Consider the following 21433-nt stretch of genomic DNA (forward strand, 5'->3'; position numbering starts at 1 on the left):
TTCTTTGGGCTTTTCCTTATCTTTGGTGTCTCCCACCATAGATCCCATAGAAATTTTGTGGCCTACAGTCCACAAAAAAGTTAAGATTGTGAGCATTGCATTGCACAACAGGGGTGGCCCTGTGCTACCTAGCCTGCCTTTTTTTGTTGTGGTACTGTGTGCAATATAGCACATGTGGCTGCCCTTTGTTGTGTGTTGCGGCACAACACAGCTGAAAATACATGTTTTGTGGAGCATTGCATTGCTGGCCCAGGGTTGAATTGTCAGGTAGAGTGAATAATCAGATTTAGAGAGAATGTGTCTCTCCATTCAATTATCTGCATACTTCAATTGTGTTTGTTTGAAATCAAAACAAAGAGAATCATTCAGATTCTTATCTATCTCTGGTGCACATTTTTTGTTTTTTCAAAGGAAGTCATGAGTTCCTCCAAATCTGTTGTTTTACAACAAAGCACCAAGCTCACCCCAAGTAGAATAAGAATGGATATCAAGGACACTGCATCTGCCAGAGCCATTCTTAACATCAAGATTGTGTTGTACTATAAAGGGGCACCTTTGAGTGGGTGACATTCTTGACGTCAAGAACAGCTCTCACAGATGTGGTGGGAGATTCCTTGGTATCCTTGATGTCAAATTGTCTAATTCAAATTTGAGATTACATACACTGATTGCTGTTAACCATAGTGAGAATTTAAAAATCTTGAAGACAATGTTTTCCTAAACTTATCAAAGTCCCACGCTTGCGCCTACTGGCAAGGCGTCGAGCGAGGGACTTATGCCAAACCCGTACAAAGTCATTGCTCAGGGTTCAGGTCTTTTGCAGGAGAGCACCTTCAAACCCCTCTGCAGCCTTTCCCTTTAAGCAATGGTTCTCTGGACCAAAGAGGAAACTTGTTTGCTGTTCTTTTCCACATCTTGTACATGTTTCTTTTCCCGAGGAAGTTGCTCCCCTCCTTCCTTTAAATTGTCTCAAAGTTTCTAAAAATTTGTATGTAGATGTAACATGTGTGAGTTGTATGTAGGTAGACTGCGGTGGAAAAAACATGACAAAACTTGTGGCCATTAACTCACCTCTTCTACGAGCTCAAAGACGGGTGCTTGAGGATGAATGAAAAAGGAGGAGTAACACATCCTTTGACACCTCACTCTTTGTCTATCCCTCCATGAATGTCTTTGAAAAGCATGTGTTGTTTTAGCCATTATGTACACTTTACAAGTCTGTACTTGAAACTGTGGTGGTTTTTGTTGGCTTTGTGTGATAGAATCATTCCTGATGTGGAACTTGTTCCTATAGAACAATTTCCAAAAAGTCGTTATCATTTTTCAGTCGGGTTGTCTACTCACAATTGGTTATTTATGAAGTCGCTTGACTGAAAGTCACTTACTTGGAAAATTGGAAAAAACAAAAGTGACTTAAGCACTTGCAGCAGTTTACACTATACCTTTACATGTTATGGCTTCAAGTGATTTAGAAACTTGGAGACAATTTAAAGGAAGGGGGGGAGCAACTTCCTCGGGAAAAGAAACATGTACAAGATGTGGAAAAGAACAGCAAACAAGTTTTCTCTTTGGTCCAGAGAACCATTGCTTGAAGGGAAAGGCTGCAGAGGGGTTTGAAGGTGCTCTCCAGCAAAAGGCCTCAACCCTGAGCAATGACTTTGTACGAGTTTGGCATAAGTCCCTAACCTAACTAAGTCCCTCTCAGACGAATGAGTAGTCGAGAGAGGGACTTATAGCTTATCCACAAAATTTGGCGTGTGAGCCTGTGGACCTTTGGCTGGGGCAATTTTCAAATCAAGACACTGCATTATCTTGTTTACAGAACTCCTCTGGAGCCAAGAAACAATTTGTGCTGTGAATCATCCTACATATACCTGTGCCGGTATCAGCATGCCAAACCAAATGGCTATCAATCTATTCAAGCTCAATGTTTTGGATAAATTCCATCCTCTGTAATTTGCTGCGGAGGTTTCAGAGAGTCATTTACTCCTGTCTTTGAGAAACTCTCAACCACACTTGAAGTTTACAGGAAAGAGGAGTTTTTCAAGCAATGTTTTGATGACCTTCCTGGGGGTAAGTCTCTATCTAAAAAGACCCGTGTATGTAGAATGATTCACAGAATAATTCATTTCTTGGCTCCTGGGGATTTTTGTAAGCAAGATAATGCAGTGTGTTAGTTTGAAAAATGCTCCAGCCAAAGTTCCACAGGCTCACACGCCAAATTTTGTGGATAAGCTATAAGTCCCTCTCTCGACTACTCGTTTGTCCAAGAGGGACTTAGTTAGGTTAGCATAAGTCCCTTGCTCAACGCCTCACGAGTAGGCGCAAGCATGGGACTTTGACAACTTTTATGTTTTCCTCTCCAGGAAAACTCTTATGTTGTTTTTTTTGGAGAATTCTGGAAATGTCATCCCTGGCCCCAGGTAGTGCTCATCCATTTATTTCATGGAGATCACTGACTACAATGAAGCTCATGTCGGAGCAAGATTCTTAGAACATCACACCTGTACATGCCCAGGTGGGTCACTCACCCTTCATTGGCGCAAAGGGTGCAAGAGGTCCTAGTAAAAAGATGAAAGAAGAGGATGGTGATCATTCAAATTGGCATAGATCAAATTCAATGATGATGTTTGCCAAAAATCCATGGCTGGGCCACTGCCAAAGTTGATGCTTGCAAGGGATCATCCAATGAACATCATTGATGAAAACTATCACTGTGATTAAGTCCCATTCTACAGTCCTTAGATGTCTCATGAAAACTACAAGGTTGTTGAAGTACTATCACACAGAAACAAAGAAAGAACAAGGTTGATATAATAAGACTCTTCATTTTAAGTCAAAAGTTTGGCCACAGGTGTAGTGCACTTTCATCAAAACTGAAAAGAGCTGTGTTGTGTTTATTTTTCCATGAAGTTGTTATGGATCATGATGGGTTGGTTACCAAAGACATTGAGATACAAAATGAAGTGTGAAAGCATCCAGGTTGTGAAGAGGAGGTGAGAATGATGAAAATTTAATAATTTTATGTATCACTTGAGTTTAAACACTCAATTTTATGTCGGTATGTATGACAGAGAGATATCACCACTCATGTGTGTATGTGTAAAAGGACATCGATGACATTCACATTCACAATACAAGCACTCTTCATTCTCAACACTTACTTTTACGAATCTTGTCAATCCTCAATCACTTTCCCAATCAAATGGATGATCTAGTCGACCTTACCTTCGCCACAAGCAATTCAAACTTAACTTCAAAACCTCAATCAACTCCGAGGAATGGTAGTTCTTCATTTGATTATCTTTCCGCCACCATTGCTCGTCCCTCTATCATCACACCAGGACGGACCAATAGTTCGTACGGTACCAAACCCAATCCTATCCATGAATCACGATCGGCCGGTGCACCCCCTACTAGTGATGCCTTCAGTTCACTTTTTGGGGCCAACGATAATGCGAGTCAGAGAACTGGTAATAGCGCGTCAAGTATGACTATCTCTGAAAGACTAAAGGCGGCCGAATTGGAAAAACAGAAACAGAAACCGTTGGAAGTCCCTTCGAGCTATGTACCAAAGTCTTTGGATCCGAGTCCAATAATGGGAGCGTGCGTTCATACTACAAGATCGAAAATCGCTTTCGTGAGACATCCCAATAGCTCAAGTCTGATGAAAATCTTATCGTGCTTTTTTTCTTCCATTCTCAACTAGATCCTTTGCCGTTCCGTCATCCTCTCGACAGACTAATGCACCCTCGAACTCTAGCTTGTTACAAGTACAAACGCCCCCGTCAACTCAACCACATTCTGGGTTATCTGCGGATACATGGGACTTTGACTTCTTGGAAAGTACCAGTGGAAGGGCTTCGCGGGTACCTTCTCCGGTCCCTACAAATTTGACTGGTGCAAGTCTCCCTCTTTCAAGTTCTTCTAAGTCACGCAAAAATAGCTGGGACATCGATTTTGATCAGCCTAACTCAAATCATCTCACACCTGGTGATATCGTCGAGACCGATTTATCATCATCAACCTCCTCTCTGAGGCCTGGTCCGACTACCCACAATTCTTCAATCTCCTTGCTGGGTGATGAGTTTGGACCTCTGGAAAGCGATCAAGAACGACACGGTCAGATCTCTCTTGAGAGTGGAGGCGATGATATACTAGGCCTGCTGGGGGCCCCTGTTGTTGCGATCGATCCAGAAAGGATCAAAAGGGATGCGGCTCAATTATTAGGTCACAAGCAGCAAACAAAAGGACCTTCGCAGCGTACCAGGTCAAATTCACCACCGCCACATATCTTGGGTCAAGTGGTTGAGATGGGATTCACGATTCCTCAAGCTCGACAATCGTTAAATCAAACCTTCCATGCTGAAACTGGCGAATGGGATGTATCCGCTGCTGTTGAGAAGCTCTTGGCATCTCAAGGCGAGACAGCAGTTGGGGGTACTTCTCAACGATCGCGATCAGAGATCGCCAACCACGAGCGATCATCTCCATCGTCCAGACCACCTCAGTCTCGTCGAAAGGAAGAGACCAGGCCGAACGAGAGTCCATCATCACTCGTCAATGCTAAAGAGATTCAAGACCAAGCGGCCGATCTATTGGCTCAAGCTTCTGCCTACGGCTCAACAGCCTTTGGTAAAGCGGCATCATTCTGGAAGCAGAGTAAAGCATCAATAACGAAAGTGATTGAAGATCAGACTGCATCGTCATCTGGTTCTTCCCAAACAATGGATGGTGGGATGATAAAGCCGAAGTGGATGAAAGATGATCAACAACTTTCTGAGCAAGAGCATAATACATCTGATGTATCTCGTAGTAATGCTTTTTCTGATGACTTGGGACCATCGTACTCTAATACAAATCGAAGCGTACCCACCTCTAGACAACCATCTCCCGGTGAACAAAGGCCTTCACAATCCAGGCAGCCATATGTGTCATCAGCTCGGCGCAAGGTAGCAGAGCGTAATGTTAAGAAACCCACTGCCGAACGGACGTTCTCATCGCCGGATCTTCGTAACACGCCTGATAGCTTCGCATCTCTAGCTTCAGACCTTCAACCTAGCTTACCATCAGTACAAGTATCCAACAATCACAAACTAACACCCACCTACAACTTTCCATCAATTCCGATCATCAACCTTGATCAAAGTCAGATCACGACTTCCCTTACACATCGTAATAAAGGCAATGAATGGTTCAAACAAGGACAATATTCCAATGCCGAATCATCTTATACAAAAGCGCTGGAAACATTGCAAGGAGCTGTGATGGGTGAAGCAGGCAAAGATGCTTATCTTGGGTGTTTACCTGTCTTGAACAATCGAGCAGCTGCCAGACTGAAGAATGGAGATGGGAAAGGTGCAAGAGAAGATGCGAATCGAGTGATTGAGATTCTATTATGTGAAGATAGTGAGATGAAGAAATCGTCAGAGTATCTGATGAAACGAATGGAATCGAACTTGAATCGAATTCCTAATGAATTGAAAGGATCGATGGATATCAATGAACAATTGGGTAAAGCGCTAAGTAAAAGAGCCAAGATTAAAGAAGATTTTGAGAAGTGGGAAGAAGCCAAGGTAGATTGGGAATTTTGTAGGAATTTGGGGGGATCGGTGACGAAAGGTGCAGGTGGAATGAAGATGGTTGCAGAAGGATTGGCTCGATGTATGAAAGCGAATCAAAGTGGTGCTCAGAATGTTGGAGTTCGTTCGTCCCAAACTTCAAGACCAATCACAGCACAAAAACCGATAACACGCACCCGACCGGTTGTAGTAAATAATCCAAATACATTTACAGCACTTCAAAAATTAAGAGAAGCAAATGAACAAGCAGAATCTGAATCAAATCAAATGTTTCAATCAAAAGATCTTGTAGATGCAAAAATTGAAAATTGGAAATCAGGTAAAGAAACCAATTTAAGAGCTTTATTAGCTAGCTTAGATCAAGTTTTATGGTCTTCATTGAACTGGAAAAAGATTGGTATGGGAGAATTATTGACTGAATCACAAGTTAAAGTTAAATATGTTAGAGCGATTTCAAAAGTTCATCCTGATAAGGTATGTAAGATTGACTTAATGATGTTCAATTCTTTTTAATTGAAATTCTATCTTTTTTTGCTTGATACATAGATTCCCAAAGATGCAACTGTGGAAGAACAGATGATTGGTAAAGCTGTGTTTGCTGTACTTAATGAAGCATGGATAGCAATGCAAGGATAAAAGTTCTTAGATTTCCTTTTTCAGAATGATTTGTGTTGCACAGCAAACTTGATGTGTTTTTCTTTTGCATTGTTCTACACTTTTTTTGTTTTTGATTTTGATTTTATAGAATGTTTTAAATGAATTGAGATGATGATCAAAGAATAAAGTGTTTTCATTGATTTTGTTTAGATTATTTTTGATGACAGGTTTTTTAAGAAAAACATTGAGGCCTTTCTCTTCCGTTTTACAAGATTGATAAATGTGTATAGGTGGTTATGTGTATAGTTGGCTTTTATGGAACCTATGAAGAGAATAGGACCTCATTCTTTTTTTTTTTTTTTTTTTTTTTTTAAGTGCTTTTGGCATTTATTGCATACAACACTATCTGAACAAGTTATAAAGGAAAAGACTAGTACACCTTGGATCTTAAGCCATCTAGTCGGAGCAAGAGTTTTCGTTGACATGTTGGACGTCGGATGATTCACCCTGTGTTTTTTTTTTTTTTTTGAGTGTGGATTTTAATTTTATAATTTATCCTTCCTTTTGGAATTGGATACTTGAAGAGAGATTTCCTCATCTTTTACTTTTTCAATCCTTTGTTCATAATCACCTTTAGGCATTTAGCCCACCCGAAGGAAAGCGGTGACCCTCCATAAACACCTTTGTGCAATCACGCCCTCTCGGAATTCAGTGTAAGTATGGAGTCATTTAGACTCTAGCTTCTTGTGGTTTCGCAACAGCGCTGGGCAGGCATTTGATCCCCCTCCCCAACCCCCTATCCTAGCGTCAACCGGAGTCACGGGGGAGAAAGGGAGTTGCTGAAAGCATGGGGCAACAGTGATGAACCATACCGAGTTATAATCATTGAATTTCATCGCCGCACCCGCCCCGCTGCGACGGCTATGAAAGAACCCGAAATTCAGGACTGTTGCCACGAGTCACAGTCTGATTCAGAAGTTGAAGGTCTCAGAGTTTGAACATAGCAAGCGATGACCGAGGTACGAGCCGGCTTTATGCACAATCAACATCACATTAAAATGGGTGTGAAGGAAGCAAGCGAGATATTCAACAACCTCGACGCAATCTTATCATGAGTGAACCACAAGAAGCAGGAGACGTACCTCCAATCTTGACATTGGATCGCCGGTTGTGGATAGAAGTCAAGGACTCAGATGAAGAGGTATGTACTCCCTGACTCATAGATGATATTCTTTAAAGCTACACAGTATATTGAAATCATTGTTAGATCTTCGATATCTACTCTAGGCTCGCTGGATCAACTGAGACCTCTTCAGGGGCACCAATCACTTCGGTCGGTCAAAAATCAGGCAATGGTCTTGGTTTTCTTGATTCTTCATCATCAGTACTTGAAATAGAACTCGAAATCCATCAACCAAAGGGGGTTAATTCTCAAAATGGGTCTGAAGTCACTCTTGAGAACTTTTCAAGTAAGAAGAGAGGAAGATCTTACAAATCTAAACCGAAACAACGGGTTTTAGCGACTAGGACTATTACTGCTCAGCTTCATCAAGATATCTATGCTATCAATCATAGAAAAGGAGATACAGGATCGGTGGTTTGGCGAGCTAGTGTTGACTTTGCTGAACTTTTGTGGTACGATTTGTTATATCCAGCAAATAGAGGAATCGACGAACTTTGTGACTCCTTACTCAACATGAACTTATTGGTCTCATCACTACGGATTCTCGAATTGGGTTCAGGTACTGGTGCTTTGGCGGTTCTGTGTAACAAGATGTTTCCAAGTGATTCTCAGTCTAGTTGGACGGTATCTGATCAATCAAGCTTATTATCTACAATCTCACGAAACTTGACTTTAAATAAGTTAACACACGTCAATGAGTTTCAACATCCTAGTCAATATCAAGTTGAAGAAATAGATTGGTTAGAGATTGAAAAAGATTGGATGAAGATTAATTTGAAACCCGATTTAGATGAAATTCAATCAAGTTACGATCTGATCCTTGCTATAGATTGTTTATATAATGAATCTCTCATCTTACCTTTTCTTCATACTTTAGATCATATTGCTAAACCTCAATCATCAGACGGTAGATCGGCTACATTAGTGTTAATCGTTTCACAATTAAGATCAGAGGAAGTGATGAGATTATTTGTTGAAAGTTGGATCAAGTTGCCTTTTTGGAAGATTTTTAGAGTGGATCTCGATGGGTTACGTTCAGATTTGAAACTTGATCTTTCACACCCAAAATATGTGGTTTGGTTTGGTTGGAAGGTGAAGAGTAGATGAATTGTATTAGTATACATTTAATATTCATTTGTTCACTTTTATTATGGTTGTCGGAACTGACAGATATGTATTTGCTTTTGGCATACTTTGGTCTAACAATAAAAAAGAGAGTTCACTGCATAGTCCTGACTGGCTCATGATTTCATCTAGGAAAGTGGGGTGGCGGGCTCAATTATGCTTGTCTGTATTCAAACATAAAAGTTGAGTCTCTGACGAAAGTGTAAGTTCTTAGTAAGCAAATGATGAAAGAATGTGATACAATGTTCGAGTGTTAAGAAACTAATTGAACAACAAGTATGTGATGTAGACTAGCTACTTTCCCTAGAAGCCTATAATCAGAAGTCCATTGTGTTGAAAATACAACTTGTTCAACTTTGTTGAAGGAAAGGAGAACCAGTCCTGAAAAAAATCATATTGAAGGGTGAAAGCGAGCGAAGAAGTAATGAATTCGTCGGGTCAAAGATGGCGACTTTCCCGCACGAGGATTAGGAAGAGCAGGCTGTTTCCACGGTAATTGATAGTCAACTTTGGGTAAGAAATCTTTGATAGATGATTCGATCTTGGCCGTTGGATAACCTTGAATGTTTTTGAGAAAAGCACAAAAATAGTGATAAATAGATATGAGCGTGACCTAGATTCGTTTATGATTGGAATTTCTAAAATCAAGAGAGAATTACTCACCACTTTGTTTACGCAAACGAGCTAACTCTAGGGCTCTATGCCGTGCTTCCTCCGCGGTTTCAGTGTCAAGCTTCAAGTTTCTGAATGAGACATGTTGATCTTTTGCAAATTGCTTCATAGCTAATTTGGTAAGTTGCTCGTCAGTTGTACCAGCAGGAACGACTGGTTTGAAATCACGTTTGATTTGTTCGATGATTTTTTTAGCACTGGCTGGAATCTTGGCCTCATCGTATTCCTTGAAGAGTTGTGCGAGGGTTGCTTTGCTTCGCGGTTCAGTATTCCGTTTATATTGACTTATAGCATCTTTGAAAAGTTCGTTTTCGGCCTTTTCAACTTGTAGGTCTGCTGCTCGCAGGGCGTCTCTAGCAGCTTTGACGTCTGGGTTGAAATTTGATATGTATTCTAATAGTGCTTCAGGTTCCAATTTCTCGATTGCATCAGGATTGAGTATAGTCTGAAGTGATTCACCAGTGATGGGATCTTTGTGAGTAGGTGGCACATAAGGGGGTGAAGGCTTGTGAGCAAAGATATCCGTTGGATTCTTGTCTGTGACAAATCCTGAATTGTGAACAATTGAGGCATCCTTTGAAGTTGAACCTTGTGCAGGTCTTCCTCCAAAGAGTGAGCCAAGCTCTCGAGCTACAAACGATCAACGTGATTGATGTATGTTAGTTTCAATATCAGTACAAATGTCGATTTAGGAACTAGTGAATAGTGCCACTTACTGCCATCTGGTGCGGTTGATGTTATGGGATGAAATGCATTTTCACTCTGGAGTCCTATCAATGAAAACGCGCGTGCGAACAAATTTTGTCAAAACAATTTCTCAGAAAACACAGATAACTTTGGAATTCAAGAGGTATACAAACCAGGTCGTCCATGAGTGGCTATGTTACTGATTTCACCTGCAGCTTGCAGATCTTTCGCATTCTCAGAACCACGGACTATCTCACCGAGTGCAGGGTAGCCAAGGACGCGAGACTTTAACATTAGAAACATGCATAATAGTATTGATATTTGCATCTTTGGATGCCAATGGCGATAGAGTTGAAATTGGTGTCCAGTGGAAGAAGCTATAGAATGCGGCTAAAAAAGATTGATTTCGATTTATGAACAACTTATGGGGTGAGGGTCGGACTTGGGGTCACCGCGTAACGAAGGAATGAAGATGGGATGAAATGGCGAGGATGCTGATCAGGGGGGTACGCAAAAGATATAGCTACAATGATGATCTACTTTGTTTTCTCAAACAAGTTACTATTGATTTAATTAATTTCATGGGTCCTACTTTCTTCGGAATACTTCAGGAAGTATCAAAGATCAGGAGCACTAGAATGAGTCACAGATGAAAACATAATCAAATCCTCAAACTTGATACGCGAGAAAACCTTCCAAGTGACTGTTAAGCCCAGGTGGAAGTCGCCGCCGTCCTGTCAACCGTCGTCACTCCTGATAGGAATGCGTATAATTCGCTTTAATTCAGTGGGCACGCTTTTGACTGTGAACGGCTTCAATTTTCGTTTACCTTTTGATTTGTACCGACCGTGCAGATTATGAGTCTACATCCCTCATTTCGCATCACGTCATTCCCTCTCCAACAAAACAAAAGTCAAGCTGGACAAGACTCTAGCACCGTCTGGTCTTTCCTTATCTTTCAGGCCTTTCACTACGTTGTTCTATTCATTTCCGCATCGGTGATACTGATCAGAGCTCAATCAGCTTGCTGTTAAGTGGTTGGTGATCGCCTCAGCCACCAACCCCAAGGCTAGAATTGGAGCTGATTTATCGCAATAACTGAGAAATCTTTCACAGACTTTTCATGTTTTTTCTACTCGAGGCGACCTGAACAGTTCTGGATGCCTCATGCGCACAATGCGAAACAAAAGAGCCAGATGAATTGCCAGATTTGTGGTCCATTATAGATATAAAAGTCAAAAACTTGCGTAGAAACCCAGTGGTACACGCCTCCTGAAAAGGCCAGCGTGTCTTCTGTAACACTCGCATCTATGTATGATGCTGGTCCAGAATCTAAGAATCAGATGATGCTTTCGGCTTCAGAGAGCAGGTGATCAAAAGACATCATGTAGCTACATTATGAATGAATCTGGGTAACATCAGAGCTAGTATGGCTGGAGAAGATGGACAGAAAAGGAAAGTCGCTTGGGACAGAGTTTATGAGGGCATCAATGAAATATTGATTGGTTCGTGGCAGTGTCAGTTTTTTACTATCTTAATCAAGAATGTAATGAATGGATGTCCTTTTTGTGTCTTCCATCCACAATGACTTGTATTCATAACTATGCAGCATCACCTCTTAATCATGCTTGTCCTCATTCAACTTCAAGGGTCAGGATTGTTTTGGTATCATATTTTGGAAACGTGTCTGATTACCATAGGACGAAAACCAGTGATACAATTCAAGATACAATGTTCAAGTGTCAAGGAACAAATTGGAAAGATATTCATAGTAGACCTGCTAATTTTGGTGAAAAAATGACCATTGATAAAAGTCCATTCCCTTAAGATTATATATATATGTAACTGTTTTGTAGCACAGAGTCTTGCCACGCTTGATTCTGGATGAAAGAACTAACCAGATCTACTGCGAATTTCTGTTACGACGAAGCCCTTGCCGTAAAGCTGCTCGCTGGTCCTGACTCAAACGAAAAGGCTGATTCTGAGTATTGGGAGCAGCAGACCTTCGCCATGGCCATTTGAAGCTGAATTTGGCGGTGAATTTTTGGATAGAGGCTGCGAGTTTTTGAGAATATATTTTCATCCTGTCCATGAGTGGATAGCCTGGTATTTGGAAGAGCAGCACGAAGAACGTGATAGAAATATGAATTCAACATTCATTCCTTTGGTGAGATTTTAAAGACTCGGAGCGAATTACTCACCACTTGTTTTACGCATTTCAGCTAACATGATAGCATCATCTTTCGCTTCTTTCGCATCCTGGATGGCAATGTCTACTTTTCTTGTTGATATTCCGTAATATTCTGCAAGTCTTCTGACGAAAACCTTGTCAAGAGTCTCATCCTTTGCAGAGCTCGGTGCGATTCGTCTCATTTCAGCTCTGTGACTTTCGATATCCGCCTTTGCATTCTCCGGAATCTTCACTATGCCAGTGGCTTCTGCCTCTCTTGCTTCTTTCAATAGGTCGTCAAGATTTTTTCCGGGAACAGGATGTCTCACTTGGAATTCGGTCCAAGCAGCATTAGAAAGTTCAAGTTCAGCGTCTTTGACTTCTTGGTCTGCGTTCCGCCAAACCTCTCTACTAGCTTTGACTTCTGGGTTGAAATTTGATAAGTATTCTACAAGTTCTTCGGGTTGAAGTTTGTCAATTTGCTCAGGTTTAAGTCTACTATGAAGTACTTGACCGCTGACTGCTTGCTTGTAAGTGGGGGGTTTATAAGGAAGTGTGGGTTTGCGAAAAAAGATATCCGCGGTAGGCTTGTCTGTGACAGGCGTCGGATTTTCAAAAAATGATGCGTCCCTTGACGTTTGACCTTGCCTTCCATCGAAAAGTGAGTCAGTAACTTCTGGAACTGCAGAAGATGCAAAAGTTTGATGATTGTTAGTTCCACTCCAATGTTATTGCAATGTGGATTTAAATCGAAGTGAACGGTCTCAGTTACTTTGCTTTCCAGTCCCTGTACTCAAAGCTGAAGAACTCAGGGCATGATCGCCCTGCAGTCCTGTCGATAAAAGAGACGGGTCAAAACTCTGTCAGTTTCTCCCTCAGAAGCGATAGATATCGCACATTGGATGATCATCGAAAGACACCAATACATACCAGGCTTTACAAAGGTTGCAGCATCGGTAATTTCGTCTGCGCCTCGGCCCAGACCACCCAGAGAAGCATGGGTTATCTCGCTGCCCACTGTCATGAGAGGGTAACCAAAGACATGAGAGTTGAACTTCAAAGACAGGAATAACAGTATCAACAGTTTTAACAGCTGCATTTGTGGATGCCGATCGTGATACAATCCAGATCTGTGTGCAGTGAAAAATGCTGAAAAATGCTTCTAGAACTGATTTTTAGTCAATTTGAGATATCGATTTTATTTATTTACCGAGTTATGAGCGAGGATTCCGGAGATGTAAAGGTATCGATACAATGGAGAGAGAGAGACAGCGTGCGCAAGAAATGTGAAATATGATGCACGACAAGACCGAGTGGAAAATGCCGATCTACCTGAGTCCGTCGAACACGTTAGATTCAGGCGAGTTCCAAAATTATCGAAGTCCTTGATCATTTTGAAACATCGTCAACGATGACCGAGGCATGAGTGGCTTCGTGTGTTTCTTTCGTTCTGTTCAGCTTTGTATATCTTCGCTGCGACATATTTTTGTTCTTATCCTCAAAGCTCGATAAACCGAAAATGTCAGGGTAGACTGGGGATTACGTCCAATGTTACTTGGGATCGAAGAAGCTCGTAGCTATAGAGGGAGATTCTCTTTGAAGAGGAACACAATCGACAAGAATTGGACGTGAGTGATGAAGTTGACCGTCTACTCGTCCACGGACCACATGGCACATCTCGCGAAAAGGCTCACTGAACCGCCGCCTAAGACCTAAGTCTACTGTCTAAGTCGCCCGAGTCTTGACGCTAGGTCACGCGGGCCGTCGGAGGAACAATGCCTACCGAGTCAACAGGCACATATGTGACTGAGTCAGGCTAGAGGAAGTACGCAAGGGGAATCGAGACTTACCCAGATCAGATAAGCCTCGAGATGCGAATAGCCTCCAATAGACTGCATAAGGCATCTAAGTCAAGAATGACCAAGCCTCGAGATCATCGTAAAAGCTTTGGCGATGAATCTCGACGAATGCCTCAAGCAAGGAGGCTGAGCCGAGAAAGCTGGCAGTTGGTTAAAGGACTTTTAGGGTCCCCATCTTTTGCAAGTAGAACCCTACTTCGTAGCCTTTAGTACACTTTCTCTCATTTTTCAGCGTATCGACTCTCTTCATTTGTACTATAAATAGAGTCGCTCTTTGTGTTGCAATTTAATAGCCAGGCCCTACCAGTTATAATTACTCGTCTTTGGAATCCTCGTGCCTATCTTCACATTGCCTATCTACCTTTGATTCAATATTTATATCTAGTCAATCCATTTAGTCACTAAGTCTTTCCAAAGCTTTTGTCCGTGAGGTTTCTTTTCCTTAAGTCCTTAACAGTTCCTTAAATCTTACCTACGGTTTGGTTTTGTTGCACCCTTGAAGAGTATAACACGCACCAACACAGAGCACAATGTCTGTGGGGTTTGTAACTTCGGCTCAAGCCAGTTCCGATGAATGTAGGTTTTTTTTTGAATCACGTCTATCTGGACCATTATCAATGGGTATTATATTTTGTCCCTAGACTTTGTGCAATTTACATCCGGAACAAAAATGGGACACTGGAAGTGCAAGCTTTGCACCAGTCGAACCTTCATGGACAAGAGAAAGCACTGCAAGTTGAAAACGCACATCGGCCGAGTCCGTGTGGAGCTGGAAAGACGCTCAGTGAACCGTCCCACAGTGGCTCCTCCCGGTCTAGGCAATCGAGAGCCTCAATCTAACACAGAGAACGGAACCATTGAAAATAATACAACGCGTCATGACTCATTATGTTAGAAAGAAACATCATCTATAATGTGTATGCTACAATACGCGTCATGCCGATGTAAATTTGTTGACGTCGCTATGTGCCTCTCAATTCACCTTCCTCGAAATACCGGCCAAATTGAGTAGAAAGCTTTCGCGACATAGGTATCTTCCATTTCGCAGGAGGCTCAGCAGGCTTTTTCCATGGCAATCTGAAATTGACTTTAGCTAAGAGTTTTTGGATAGCTGCTTTCATCTTATCCATGAATGGATAACCTTTTTTTGAAAAGAGCGCACCCACAAAAGGCATGATAAGTATACAAGCTGACTCTTACTGCTTTGTTCGAATTCTCGGAATCAAGTGAGAATTACTTGCCACTTGTTTTACGCATTTCAGCTAACTTGAGAGCGTTCGCTTTTGCCTCCCGAGCGGTTTTGATGGAAGAATCCAAGTGTTCTGTGGAGACACCCAGCACTCTTGAAAATTGCTTCAAGGCAAGCGTATCAACACCCTCGTCAATTGTCGCAAGTGAAAGTTGCTGTCTTAGTCCATTTTTGATTCGTTGAAGAACTTGATCGGCGGTCTCAGGAGACTTTGACGCTTTATTTTTCTCTGCAAAAGCCTTTAGAGCATCATGGGAAAGGGTATCTTCGGCCTTTTTGACTGCTTGGTCTGCTGCTCGCCAGGTGTCCCTACTAGCTTTGACTTCTGTGTTGAAATTTGATATATATTCTACCAGTTGTTCAGGTTTAAGCTTTCCAATTTGGTCAGGTTTGAGTATACTAGGAAGTATTTTACCAGTTTTGACTTCTATGTAGGTAGGTGGTACATAAGTCGGTGGAGGCTTGTGAATAAAGATATCCGCAGCGTTCTTGTCTGTGACGAGTCCTGAATTGTGAGCCAACGATGAATCCTTTGAAGCTGAACTTTGTTGAGCTCTTCCACCGAAGAGTGAGTCACTGATCTCTGGACCTAGAAAAGATGAACGCGTTCGATGCTAGTTTCAATATCAGTACCATTTAATTTTAGATAAAAGTGAGCATTGCCAGTCACTTTGCTTTCCATCTCCTGCGCCCGATGTTAGAGGACGTAATAAATTTTTACTCTGAAGTGCTGGTGAAGAAAGGTGAACGTTCAAACAAGTAGAATGTTAGTTTCTTTAACAGAAGGAATATATATTTTTGATCCGGAGTTCACCGGAAGAGATACACACCAGGACGTCCATGAGTAGCGAACTCGCCAATTTCACCTGCACCTCGACCGAGATCATCAGCGCCTACTGCACCATGGATTACCTCACTCAGTGCAGGGTGAGCAAAGACGTGCGAATGAAGCTTCAGAAATATACTGAGTAGTATCAAAATTTTCATTCTTGGATACAGATTGTGATAGAGAATCCAGATGTAATTGATGTCTAGTTACGGAAGCCGTAGAGTTTTTATTTTATGAACAGGTCTGAGGGGTTGACCGGAGGTGATTGAAGAAGTAAAGAAAGAATGGAGATGCGACGAAACGGTGACCAGGGAGTATGAAGAGGGAAGTCAAATGTGTGAACTTATCTTTGCTCAAACAAGATAGGGCTATTCGGTGCATTCAAATTTCCGTCGGACTACATCAGGAAGGGATCAATTATCAGGTGTGCTGATTGATCAATCACGCCCATAAAATACTTAAACCCTGAAACCTGACCCGGAGGAAAAACCTTTCAAGCAAGAGGGAGTTTGGGTCTGACTCACGGCCTTGCAACCGTTGCTACTCCTCAGCTGTTGCACTGCCGACTAAAAATCAAGACTTCTTTCACAATTTCAACGTCCTGCTTCTCTCGCAGGTGCACCTCCAATCTTGAATCAAGTCCCCTCAAGCACAAGAAACGTTACGCTCCACGTGGAATTTTCTTGGAATTCTCTTCATGCCTTTGAACTTTCAGAGTTATGAACGCCTCAACTTTCTCAACTAAATATCATTCGGTTAATGTCTGATCAGGGATTTCCTAAAGAAATATTCATGCCTCGTGAACGGAACCAATTGATTTTACAATTTGGCCAAGCAAAACTTGAGGAACTTTGACTGCAAGAATAAGTAGTGCTCTAAACGGGCTGCCGGAGTAAAGTCATAGCTAAAAATAATTTTTAGATCTTGATCTAGGTACTTGGTATATTTGAATGTTTTGGCAAGGTAAAGGCTTGCTCATTGGTCACTAAGAGCTCATGAAATACAATTTTATGGCTTAAGAATATACAAAGATGTCCAGTAATTCTTCTCTTAAATCATTGCTTTGATGGTCTCTCTTTTTTTGCTTTGAGAAGTTGATTCTGTTTGATAAAGTTTTTCAAACTTGAATGAGTTAAAATTCTTAGAGTCATTAAATGGCAGGTCATCAAGGAACAATGACTTTTTTATCTTCATTGGTATGTCTTTGTTATCCTTAAAGATGTGTTATATTGTCACAGATGAAATCAATTTATACCTCTGGATGGAAATTCTTACAAGGTTATGACATTTTGATAAGTGAATGCTTCTGGGTTGATCAATGTCTTCTTTTGAAGAGACAATCACCATGAGCAGTGCTTGAATGGCAAAAGAAGCTTGAATACAGTTTTTTGAAGGGTGGATGTGATGAAAGATTATCAAGGAAGCTTGACTTGAGATATGTTTTAGAGAAACAGCTTATGAAAATGCCTTCTGATGAAAAGCAAAGAATTATGTTGTGATATCCCATGAATAACATGTGGGCCATTCTTAGATGGGCTTCTAGAGATTTCAGGTTGTTCATAAATATGCAAAAAGATATCACCAGGTGATTCATGCATCAAATTCAGGATATTTTGACATCTTTGAGATTAGCTTTAGCTAACTTTTTCCATGGCCATTTGAAATTAAACTTGAACTTGAATAATTTTTTAATTGATAGTTTAATCCTATCAAAGAGTTTCATACCTTCAAAGGTTGCAAATCACAATCAAGGTAATGAAGGTGACATATGTGAGTAAAATAAACACCCAAATTTTAGTTTCATTTCTTATCCACTGTTCAAACTTAGATACTTGATTGCTTACCACTGGTGATATGTTTGTTTGCATATTCAAATGCATCTTGTTGTAGTGATTTTGAATACTGATGAGCTTTATCTACTTCATCAAGTGATAATCCCTGATCCTTTATAAATCTTCTTAAAACCAATCGATCTAGTATTGTGTCATCTATGGTTGGTGGTGAAATACTTTTTGTTGATTCTCTTATCTGTTTCAATTTATTTGTCAAGGCAATTGGTCTATCTCCCTTTCTGATTGTTTTTAAAAATCTTGTTACAGCTGGTTGATATAGTGATTCCTCAGAAAACCTTTCAGCATCTTCTGCCTTCTCCCATTCATATTTACTCAATTTGACTTGCTTATTGAAGTTTGATATATAATCTATAAGCTCATTGGGCTTGAGTTTCTCAATTTGACTCCATTTCAGTTTTCTAGTGGCCTTCTTCCTCGGACTTGGCAGATCATATGTTGCTGGCGAGAAATGATCTGAAGGGTTCATAAGTTTATTGTAAAGTTTTTGCATTGCCTCATTTTCCTTTCGTAATTTTTCTTTTTGGGTGTTTTCTCTATCTTCCTGTTGGAATAAAAATCTCAAAGTGGGTTTTCCATTCAATCTTCTTTCTGAATCACAAAATGAATCACCAAATTCAAAGCCTGCAAAGTTGCACAAAATATATGTGCATATATCAACATCAGCACAATCTAACTTTGAGACATTGATGGACAAGGAACATCGGGCCACTTTCCATTCATTTGGAGTGGTTGCAGAGAGCTTGATGGATTTGGTCTTTGTAAATCTGTTGGCAGTAAGGCTGGTGAGACAGAAGAGCAAGATTGATTCTGAGAATTACCTGACCTGGCTTTGGGAATTCACTAGAGGAGAACCTTACCAGTCCCAAATTGACTCCTCAGATCAACCTGCTCTGTGAAATCCTCCATCTCATGCAAGCCTTGAGGGAATATTTGTTCTTTGCCTTTCAGAGGTTGACCAAGGGTGTCAGCATTCCATATCAGTAGTATGTATGCAAGTTGCATAAAACACCTCTGGTATGGTACACAATCCATGGAATAGTATTATATTGTGATTTGAGTAGATGATGGGCATGGACCAGTTAAAGATGAAGTTTTGAACCTGAAGGGAAAAGGTTGTGGGAATTTTCAATGACAAAATAATAAATGCTGGTTAAGATCTGAAACCCCATCTGGTTGTTATCAATCTTAACATGTCCCCAAAATGGGATTGGGCATTTATTCTGTTTCAGCTGGTCTTTCAGAAAACTCTACAAGGGACCCCAAAAACAAGTTTCAAATATTTCTCAAGAAGGATATAAAAGATCTCCCCTGATAAGACAGGTCAGTGACATTGTATGATGTTTCAAGGGGGTATGTGTACTGAAATGGGAGCAATCAAAGTATGCATGAATATTTAGTCACTTCAGGACCAAATGTAAGAATACTGGCACTTGAAATGCATAAGTGGGAGAATGATTCTGATAGAATATGTATGGCTCAAGGGGTTGTTGAAAACTGTCTATATCATTGCCAACTGCCCCTGAGGTGCTTAGAAGCTGAAATCCCAGGAGTCTATGTATTTTGACCACAGTGAAAGAGGAATCCAAGGAATATGTCTATGGCATTTTCAAGCTACAAAGATTTCTGTTTATGGATACTATGGATGCCCTTGTTCCTGGGGATGTGACCCGAAATTCCTCAAGTGAAAGCCTCTATGATACCCAAAAGGTCAGCATGCAAAAGCCTAGATATCATAATTGTGGGAGGAAACCAAAAGAAGTGGCAGATCAATGCAACTGGAAATCTACTTGTATTTTCATTAATGACTGATGGCAAAGGTGTCTCAAGATTCTCCGCTAGTACCAATCAGATCTGATTATTGGACTTCAGGTTGATCCTACAGGATATCTTGTTTTTTTAAATCAAGGAAGAAGTGCTAAATTTGTGTAATTTACAAGATCATATACATTGTGTCTGTGGAGAATGATATCAAAGATTATTTTGATGAGAAGAACTGCAGGGTGTTTGTTGAAACAATTTTATGGAAATCACTTCCAATGATGAACAAAATAAGATAACCTCATTATGATTCAAGGATCATTTTGATGAGGATTTTTGTTCGGAGATAAAGTTGGAAAGGGATACTTATTGTAATTTTGTTATTCAGATATCTATCTTGCAATCAAGATTTTGAAACCTGTCCAAAGAGTCGATCCAGCACTCTTCATGGGTATCAGGTCAAGTTGATTTTTTCCAAGGCCATTTGAAGTTCAACTTGAAATTGAGGAATTTCTTCATCGTGAACTTAACCTTATCCACCAGTGTCATACCTACAAAGTTTTTTGAAATGAATTTTATATAGATGAAGTAAACACCTGAATTTTCATATAATTTCTTATCTGATTTGTAAATCCTGAAATTAAACCTCACTTACCACTAGTGATATACTTTTTGGCTTGCCAAAATGCGTCTTCCCTCAATTTTTCTGTATTAAGATGAGCTATTTCGACACCCTGAAATGTCCATTCTTTTTGATCCTTGATAAAGTTTCTTAAAACCCTTTGATCTAACTCTTTTTCACTTGCCTTATAGGGTAAACGGTTCTTTGTAAATTCCCTCATTTCTTTCAATTTATTTTTCAGAGCCGTTGGTTTGTCTTCAGTTGTGACACGTTTTAAAAATAAAGTTGCAGCTTCATGATAGACCAACCTTTCAGAGAACTTTTCAACATCTTCAGCTTCTTTCCATTTATCTCTACTTAGTTTAACTTGTCCATTGAATTGTGATATATAATCTATGAGTTCGTTGTTTTTGAGTTTCTCAATTTGATTTGCTCCGAGTTTTTTAGTAACCGTTCCCCTTGGAGTGAAAGCTTCATTGGTTTTTGCTGGAAGATGATCTGGACGACTGGTAAGGTAGTTATATAGTCTGTCTATTGAAGTCGTTTCCTTTTCTGTTTGGTCCTGTTGAACTTTTTCTTCATCTTCTTTTTTGAACAAATCCCTCAAAGTGGGTTTTTCCTTTAGACTTGTTTCTGGAGCTAAAGAGGAATCGCTGAGTTCTACAACCGTGGAATGTGACATATTTGTGTATATAAATGTCAGTAGAAGTAGACTTATAGAGATCGACGGACAAAACAACTTACTCTGCTGTCCAATCCCTTCAAGTGGCTGTAAAGGGCCCGTTGGGCTATGTTTCGGTGAATCTGTTGATGAGTGGGGCGGGTGAAAAACAAGATCAGGATCGATATCTCAAGACCTAGCCTCGAGACTTCATCATCTGAAAGGAGAAACATACCAGTCACACCATGACTCACTAGCTCAATCTCCCCTCTAGCTTCTCCCAACTCGCTTAAGCCTCGATTAAAGAGAGGTAGCCCTTCAAGCAAAGGTTGATTAAGCAGGTGCAAATTCCACATGAAAAGTAAGTATAAAAGCGTCCTGTAGATTCTCCTCTGATATGGCCCATGATCTATAGAAAAATAGTCGACCTTCATCTTGTGAAATGTTGCGGTGATGAATTGAGTGGTTATATGTGGTTCTAAACCTCGAAAGTTGGCCGGGATGTTAGATGGTCGAGAAAGCAATAAATACTTGCGACAAGCATGATAGTGATTACGAAAAGAATCGATCAGGAATCATATGATGA

At 40.6% G+C, this 21433-nt stretch overlaps 8 protein-coding genes across 8 annotated transcripts; 3 read left to right on the forward strand and 5 right to left on the reverse strand.

Annotated features, from left to right (window-relative positions):
- Positions 1 to 3114: 3114 nt before the first annotated feature.
- MELLADRAFT_116559 (uncharacterized protein) lies at positions 3115 to 6455 on the forward strand (the record flags this gene model as incomplete). Its single annotated transcript, XM_007410318.1, has 3 exons — positions 3115 to 3606; positions 3710 to 6056; positions 6129 to 6455. 3 exons carry the CDS (start codon positions 3206 to 3208, stop codon positions 6216 to 6218), a joined length of 2838 nt encoding a protein of 945 aa, XP_007410380.1.
- Positions 6456 to 7290: 835 nt separating this feature from the next.
- Positions 7291 to 8469, forward strand: MELLADRAFT_63443 (uncharacterized protein; the record flags this gene model as incomplete). Its single annotated transcript, XM_007410319.1, has 2 exons — positions 7291 to 7380; positions 7447 to 8469. 2 exons carry the CDS (start codon positions 7291 to 7293, stop codon positions 8467 to 8469), a joined length of 1113 nt encoding a protein of 370 aa, XP_007410381.1.
- Positions 8470 to 8878: 409 nt separating this feature from the next.
- On the reverse strand, positions 8879 to 10173 carry MELLADRAFT_87281 (uncharacterized protein; the record flags this gene model as incomplete). The annotated part of the gene is made up of 4 exons (XM_007410528.1): positions 8879 to 9045; positions 9151 to 9789; positions 9876 to 9929; positions 10020 to 10173. 4 exons carry the CDS (start codon positions 10171 to 10173, stop codon positions 8879 to 8881), a joined length of 1014 nt encoding a protein of 337 aa, XP_007410590.1.
- A 1075-nt stretch (positions 10174 to 11248) lies between these two features.
- On the forward strand, positions 11249 to 11673 carry MELLADRAFT_106794 (uncharacterized protein; the record flags this gene model as incomplete). The annotated part of the gene is made up of 2 exons (XM_007410320.1): positions 11249 to 11351; positions 11456 to 11673. 2 exons carry the CDS (start codon positions 11249 to 11251, stop codon positions 11671 to 11673), a joined length of 321 nt encoding a protein of 106 aa, XP_007410382.1.
- A 76-nt stretch (positions 11674 to 11749) lies between these two features.
- MELLADRAFT_106795 (uncharacterized protein) lies at positions 11750 to 13115 on the reverse strand (the record flags this gene model as incomplete). The annotated part of the gene is made up of 4 exons (XM_007410527.1): positions 11750 to 11949; positions 12048 to 12698; positions 12789 to 12848; positions 12947 to 13115. The coding sequence occupies 4 exons, from the start codon at positions 13113 to 13115 to the stop codon at positions 11750 to 11752; spliced, it is 1080 nt and encodes a 359-aa protein (XP_007410589.1).
- A 1722-nt stretch (positions 13116 to 14837) lies between these two features.
- On the reverse strand, positions 14838 to 16111 carry MELLADRAFT_123447 (uncharacterized protein; the record flags this gene model as incomplete). The annotated part of the gene is made up of 4 exons (XM_007410526.1): positions 14838 to 15016; positions 15117 to 15713; positions 15795 to 15854; positions 15955 to 16111. The coding sequence occupies 4 exons, from the start codon at positions 16109 to 16111 to the stop codon at positions 14838 to 14840; spliced, it is 993 nt and encodes a 330-aa protein (XP_007410588.1).
- Positions 16112 to 17777: 1666 nt separating this feature from the next.
- On the reverse strand, positions 17778 to 18838 carry MELLADRAFT_63447 (uncharacterized protein; the record flags this gene model as incomplete). The annotated part of the gene is made up of 2 exons (XM_007410525.1): positions 17778 to 18427; positions 18664 to 18838. The coding sequence occupies 2 exons, from the start codon at positions 18836 to 18838 to the stop codon at positions 17778 to 17780; spliced, it is 825 nt and encodes a 274-aa protein (XP_007410587.1).
- Positions 18839 to 20023: 1185 nt separating this feature from the next.
- MELLADRAFT_106798 (uncharacterized protein) lies at positions 20024 to 21281 on the reverse strand (the record flags this gene model as incomplete). Its single annotated transcript, XM_007410524.1, has 4 exons — positions 20024 to 20115; positions 20220 to 20846; positions 20931 to 20990; positions 21083 to 21281. 4 exons carry the CDS (start codon positions 21279 to 21281, stop codon positions 20024 to 20026), a joined length of 978 nt encoding a protein of 325 aa, XP_007410586.1.
- Between the last annotated feature and the right edge of the window lie 152 nt (positions 21282 to 21433).

Source organism: Melampsora larici-populina, assembly GCF_000204055.1.
Source record: "Melampsora larici-populina 98AG31 unplaced genomic scaffold MELLAscaffold_20, whole genome shotgun sequence".
Lineage (NCBI taxonomy): Eukaryota > Fungi > Basidiomycota > Pucciniomycetes > Pucciniales > Melampsoraceae > Melampsora > Melampsora laricis-populina.